The sequence below is a fragment of the Cryptomeria japonica genome, chromosome 7 (assembly GCF_030272615.1).
Source record: "Cryptomeria japonica chromosome 7, Sugi_1.0, whole genome shotgun sequence".
Lineage (NCBI taxonomy): Eukaryota > Viridiplantae > Streptophyta > Pinopsida > Cupressales > Cupressaceae > Cryptomeria > Cryptomeria japonica.
In genome coordinates, this window is record NC_081411.1 from 334,578,165 (window position 1) to 334,585,296 (window position 7,132).

General features: G+C 36.8%; 1 protein-coding gene across 1 annotated transcript; it reads right to left on the minus strand.

Annotated features, from left to right (window-relative positions):
* Positions 1–1,037: 1,037 nt before the first annotated feature.
* LOC131856735 (G-type lectin S-receptor-like serine/threonine-protein kinase At2g19130) lies at positions 1,038–3,361 on the minus strand. The gene is made up of 3 exons (XM_059208642.1): positions 2,507–3,361; positions 1,445–2,400; positions 1,038–1,281 (listed from the first exon to the last, which is right to left on the minus strand). The coding sequence occupies exons 1-3, from the start codon at positions 3,359–3,361 to the stop codon at positions 1,038–1,040; spliced, it is 2,055 nt and encodes a 684-aa protein (XP_059064625.1).
* Positions 3,362–7,132: the final 3,771 nt, after the last annotated feature.

A 7,132-nucleotide genomic window follows, 5' to 3' on the forward strand; every position in this document is an offset into this window, starting at 1 on the left:
AATAAAGATAAATGATTTCTTAACTTTCTTATTAAATTCAAAAGGCATGACAACCCTAAAACAATCCTCCTTTATCAACCCTTCCTTATGAAATTGGAAGTGTACGAGGGCAAGAGATGGGGGTATGATGCCTAAGGTGATGTTTCCAATGGCCTGAGGAATTATTGCAAGATAAAGTAAAAGCATTGCTATAGTTCAGCCATTGTTTTTAGAGTGAATGTACAATAAGATATCTTAAATTTTTTAAAAAATAACAAAATAACCTAAAGTATACTGTTAAGTACACATGGATTTTATGAATCTATTGTCATATTTTTCAAATTAGGAAAAATTTAATTAACAACAAATTTATAAATTTTGATGTTCCTTTCAAATATCTTAAAAAAAAATATTGTTGACTAAATCAAGCTCTGCACTTATATAAGTTACAAACTATATTAGCTTATACCGTAGAGATTAATTAGACAGACTATATTAACTTGTAACTTGTATTGTATGTTGCATGTGATGAAAAGACACAAATTCGTGCTCTGAATTTGTGACATCTGAAAATGATTGAAATTTGCGATATCAACTCATTTATATTATAAATAGTTATTAATAATAAAAGCAATTTCCATTTCTTACAATTTTTAGATTTTTTCATAATTTTATGTCTTTCATACTATCCAAGATATATTTTGCTATCGGCTTAACCATTGCAACTTTAATGCAAGCGCTAGTTTATATCATATTCATTTATTTAAAAGATAAAAAAAGAATGATTATTTCTTCCTCTTGGATAACACGATGTAGGGAAGACCCTACATTTAATGAACGTTTACATTAATGTGATGATAATTAACAAACTCACATTTAAAAGAGACCCAATACATTTGAAGTTCCGAATAAAAAATACGCGACACTCCCTAAGCTTGCTAGACTCCACTTTTATTTTACGACAACACAACTCGGATCCTACGGCCTGTTTTTTATTCAACTAATTCTTTAAACTTGATATGAACGCTATGTAACCTTTACTAAACACTCACGTCTCTTCACACGATGCAGGATTCGCTATCGCTATCGCTATCACTGTTCCGTCGGTCTACTCGCTGGTTTGTCATCACGGTTGGAATTACATCAGCATTATTTGCAATCCTTTCATCTACAATACTTATCATATTTCCCTGACAAATCTGCTCTTCAGCCCAGGATGGAAAATAGTACTTACTTGATTCTTGCACAGTTAAGTGTAGATTTCTTCGGCCTGATATAATTTCCAAAAGGGTCATACCAAAACTGTAGACATCAACCTTAGAAGTGATGGGAAAAGCCAGAGATCCACTCGGGAGCCAAATATCCTCTCGTTCCCCTCGTAGTCGTCAGCACATGACTGAAATCTCTTCCCACAAGCTTTGCCAGCCCAAAATCTCCCATCTTGGGAGAAAAACCTTCATCTTACAGAATGTTTTCGGGCTTTATATCGCTGTGGATGATGCGATCTCTGCATTCCTCATGGAGATAAAGCAATCCTCTTCCAGTGCCTAAAGCGATCTCAAATCGGGATCTCCAATCCAGTACCTTTGGCGGGCTTTTGGAAGCAGTGGTGAAGAGGAAGGAATTTAGAGAACCGTTGGGCATGTAATCAAAAACCAGTAATCTTCTTGAACCTTTTGCACAAAATCCTCGAAGCCTTACCAAATTCGCATGATGTATGTTTCCCACATAGTTGATTTCTGCACGAAATTGCTTTTCAGATTGTTTCGAACCCTCTAGCTTCTTTACGGCTACAAGCGTACCGTCTGTTAGAGCTCCTTTGAACACTAAGCCGAATCCACCAGACCCCAACTTGCACCTGAAATTCCTGGTTGCAGTCTTCAACTCCTTGTAACTAAACGTTCTGAGGAATGCATCCGAGGAGTCTGCAAACCTTTGGGTTGATCTTAACCGATGCCTCCTCCAACACCACGTTTTAATTATAAAAAATAGAGCAATGACAAGAGCGCCAATCGAACTGATTGCAATGAGTAAAACAACTCCAGGATCTCTTCCGTTATATTGCGAAGAGCCTGACGCGGGGCCGTCGGGTAGGCGAAGCTGCAGTCCATCCTTAACGACTAAATTGTCTGTGTTGAATACATCCTGGAACCAAAACTGACAGGGTTCGAAACTATATGCAACGCAGGAGCAGTTGCGGAGGCACACATCCTCGCAAGCCTCCCGTGTCGGTGCAGGGTATGGAGCAGAACCTGTATCAGGCACCCAGATATTATATGTCGTACTAAATCCCACAGTGCTGCCGTTTAGGGAATCGCAATCGGAACGTCCATCGAAAACGCAGCCGCTGCTCCACCACTCGTGCGAATCCCAGGGATCATTGTTTCTCGGCTTCCAGTCTATTTGACGGACGCGTCTATTCTGGTTCCAAAAAAACAATACAGAGAGACTAACACGCGTGTTAGTCGCGCGTTTTACACTGTCGATTCCACGACCCTACTTGACAGATACAAGACTCATCCCCTACTTCGCAGATTCCATAAGGGCCACACAGATTATACACCGGGCAATTAGAAGGTGCTTCCACCTCCACCCTATTGTGCTCATCATAATAGTCCTCTCCAAGTACTCCGTACGTTCTTAGGGAGAAACCTAACAAATAATCCACAGTGGGCGTATATGTGGAATAAATGCCAGAGCTAGAATTTTCAAGATTGAATTTGACATTGAAGAAGGGTGGAATTTCTGCAATCATATTGTCGACCCACTCGCTTCTCCAATACACCATAGTGTTATTCGAGATTAACACAAATTGATTGTCTCTAGATGTATCAGCCTGAAAAGAGAAAATCCCAGGAGCCGGATCCAAAGAATTCTTCCATGAAACCAACTTTTTGTCTTTACCAAGTTTCATTCCGGGCAACCAGGTATTTCCAGGATGGTCGAAGCTCTGCCAAAGAGTCTTCGATTTTTTGTTGGCTGCCATTAACACAAAATTACCGGAATCTGTTATCACAGCATTGGACGCTGCCTGGCTCACATTGGCCGACCAAACAGACGCACCTTTCCTACGAAACAGTCCCAGGTAACCATCTCTCGACAGCCTCAAAACTCCCGTCTTTTTCCTCACCGGATTCTCTCTGTTTGCCACCCAAACGACTTTCTTTCTTGGGAGGCTCCAGATACCCATATACCAGTTATTCGTTCCACTGGGGCTGAAGAATCCCAATTCAAAACTTCCATTCCTTGACTTTATGGTTTGACTTCTTGTTAGAGAGGCGCCCAAGTAAAGTGTGTCGAGTGCCGCTGAATTACATTCGTTCAGCAGAAGAGCTAATGCAAAAGCAACGATTGTATCTGTTAATAGACCGTTCCTTCCCATTTTCATATTTCTGTGGTGAATGGGAATGCAGAGATAAGATGTATTATAGAGATTTGGGCTCAGGGAATTGGTCAACCTGAACAAAGGACCGAACAGGGAAGTCGTCGAGGAATTTACACATGTTTTTTCTAACGTCTATCTCATGGAAGAAAATTAAGCTTAATATTTGTAATGAAAGATAACCAAGCCAACTAAATTGCATTTCTTTAATATAATCTGTCCCTAAGCGATTGAACATATGTGGTATCAGGAAAGTCAAGTCACCCAATCAAGTATTATATAGTTTTACTTTTGGAAGATATAGTCGTCTTCAACACCATTTAATTTTTCGAATCAATTAATTTGTTTAAATAACAAGTTTCCCACTTGCTACAAGAAAATTTTCGTTATATGACTATCTTTAAATAATATGTTGGTTTTCATTTGACTCTCTTCATCCTGATGGTGGATCACGGAGTGTGATCCGAAACGTTTGATGCTAAAATCTTTCACACAATTGAATCCAGAAATGCTCTCTTGATTATATGATGGATTGTGGAAATCTTTTAGAACCAAGGATCAAACTGTTGTTATTCATGGACTTCAACATATCTAAAATGAATTTATATTATATCAATATTTTTATAAACATCTTTATAAATAAGAGTTTTCTCATAGTTCGTTTTTTTTTTGTTAACGATTGTAAAAGTGTTCTTACGTATTGTAAGAAATAATTTTGATTGTTAATGTTTTATTGTGTAAAATTAGAGGAAGGTTTAATGTTTCCTTAAATAACACCTAATTTATGGATTTTAAATGTGTGTAATTTGGTGGCTTGCTTTTACATTTTTATTTATTTTATGTCTAGTTGGGCATTTTATCACTTCCCTCTATTTTATTGTCAACCTAAGTTTATTAAAAACTATTGGAATGTGAATTTGAGCAATTGTGTATTGCATACAATGTAAAATTCTTGGTTTAGTGAGCACATTTGTCTATCTATTAGTAGGTTTTTTATTCCTAGTGGCATTATTAATGCCGATTTCATTTATTGATGTTGTTTTATTCTCTTAACTATAAATGTTCATGGCATTTTTTGTTTAGTTGAATATTTTAATTATATTGTTTTATCTTACAAAATTGTTTCAAAGCATTCATGATACATCTTGTTTACACTTTTCATGTGGACCTTTGTTGCTAATTGCCTTTCAAATGCCACAAAATTTATGGATGTTTTAGACTCTATTATTTTATTAAGTAGTAGGGGAATGGTTGTATATTCAAATGAATTATTTTTTCCTACATGATTCAAAATTATTTCTACATGGAAGTTACATTTTTTAATTCCCTTCTCTATATCTAATGTAGTGTGTTTTTCTATAATTTTTTTTCATTCATCAATATCTTGTAACTTTTTTATTCTTCTTTTTGGTTTAAAAGTCATCCATATTCAAGATTATCATTTAAAATTCATATGTGAAATTTCCATTAAGTGGATAAGCATACATACTTCAATAATTCAAATATTTGAACATTTTTTGGATAGAGAAAATATAGATGGCTCATTGAGTTCCTCATGAGGTAGAATTTAGATTATGATTTGAATAAGATCACAATGATCCAAAGATAAATTTATGTACAATTTAAATTATAGTTTTGAATTAGATTAAATAGGGATAGGCCCCAAATATTACATAACTACCATGCAGGTGCACATAATAGGGGAACTCACAAGTAGTGAGACTCACAAAAACCAAAAAAGAACATACCCTTTTTTGGAAACCAACTAATAGGAACAAGGGTCCCAACACAACAAAATCACATAATCAGAACATAGGGGTTTAGGAGGGAACCCTAAAACATCTTCCTAAAGAAAACCCCTTCCACAAGAGAAAAAATAGACAAGGAAAAAGAAAGAAACAATGGGTTTTGAAAGGCCTCCTGTAACCTTTAACTTGAAGGACCACCTTGAAGGAAATCTCTAGCAAGAAAATCACAAAGGTTTAGAGGAATCCAAAAAACTTGTGACATTGAAAGGGAGACCACAAGGAGCTCAAAGTGCCCTGAAACTTCATAAAAGAAGAGACACCAAACCCTCCCTTAAGGGGAAACACAAGATGATGAGGGGTAGAGAGGACATAAGCATAGACCCATGAAGAAAAAATAATCCCCTTGAAGAAGTCAAAATCCTCCACAAGGGAAAGTAAGAAGGGTACAAAGCCCTCTCTGGTTAAACGCATGCAAGGTAACCAACCCTCAAAACTCAACCACAACCCACCCACACCTAGTAGAAAAGAACCAACTCCAATAGGAAATTCCTCTATAATTGATCAATTCATCTATCCCAAAACCCCTACAACCTCTACCAATCTCCAAAAGAGAGACCTCCACCTCAAAAAGAGATACCAAAAGGATGAATAGTAACAACACTCAGATCCCTTGCAAAGGTGTAGAGGGCACTCACAAATGCAAAAAATCCCCATCCCTTAAAGAAAGAGGAGGGATGCTCACCTCAAGAGCCCACACATAGAGCGCACAAAGGAAAATAGGGACTCTTCTCTGTTCAGTCCAAACTCTATTAGCAATAGGGGTGACAAATGCATCTCCAACACAAACCAAAGTAGGATCAAACCCCACAACCCTCATGGGTCTTAGACGTGCTAACTATACTAGTCACCAAAACCAAAGGTATAGGTGCACAAAATAGAGTACATAACGTTAGCCATACGTAGTAGAGGGGGGACAAAGACCCTTGGAATCACCAGTTGGAAAAATGTGAAGGAAACAACAATGACTTTCCACCCAAACAAGACCATATTAATAAAAACCCTCTAATGAATCCTCCTTCTCAAAAAACCCAATAAGGAAAGGCCCCCAATAGAAGCAAAAATCCCCAATCTATAGGAAAGGGAACCCACAAGCCTGAAGGCCCCACTATCATCTCATGAGTAAGGCAATACAAGACCAAGAGGCTCAACACACACCCATGAACAAAAGAAACCCACAAGAAGGCCTTTTATATGACATTGGGTCTAAGAGTCTTGGGCAGTCAAATAATGGCTACACAATAGGCCACACACCACAAAGCCCCTAAGCACAGGCCAAAAAAGGAAGAACTAGGCCCAACATACCCACCAATGTAGAGGAAAATGAGGATAAATCCTCCACCTAGAGAAAAGTGCCACAGATGAAATAGAAGACAAGGGCCACAAAAATAGAGCCCCCTCTTCATTATCCACCTAAGACCATCTTCTTCAACACCATCCTTTGCATCTCCTACACCTACCAAAATCCTACCTCCTACTCCCATTCCTCTCGCCATCATGCATATCAACGGATTATTAACTTAAAAAAAAAAAGTACCAAACAATGTTACTTTTCCTAACAATTTAAATTATACTTAAAATAATTGTGTCATGTGTATTATAAATAATTTAAATTATTATGAATCATTTTTAACATAAAAATAGTAAAATGATACCATGTTATCATAATAACTATCAATTCTTAATTATAAACAAATTACTTTATTTGAATGTAAATTTAATTTGTACTCAATTTTCAAATAATTTAGAGTATCCTTGTCATGTGGTGTTGTCGTTGGTTATTTCTCATAAGCTCAATGAATGTAGCTCACAAATCATGTTAAAATAGATAGTTGAGTCACTAAGTTGGGTCATACAATTTTCTTATTTATAATTGAATATAATTGTTAGGGGGTTTAAGGTAATTGCAGTGTAATTGTATTGCTCAATATTTCATGTGACACATTCACACTTAGGATTCACCCTT

Coding starts and splice junctions, on each gene's coding strand:
- LOC131856735 (XM_059208642.1), bottom strand. CDS start 3,361: ATGGGAAGGAACGGTCTATTAACAGATACAATCGTTGCTTTTGCATTA. Junction 2,401..2,506: donor GCCCTTATGGAATCTGCGAA/GTAGGGGATGAG, acceptor TTTTGGAACCAG/AATAGACGCGTCCGTCAAAT. Junction 1,282..1,444: donor ATAAAGCCCGAAAACATTCT/GTAAGATGAAGG, acceptor TGATGTCTACAG/TTTTGGTATGACCCTTTTGG.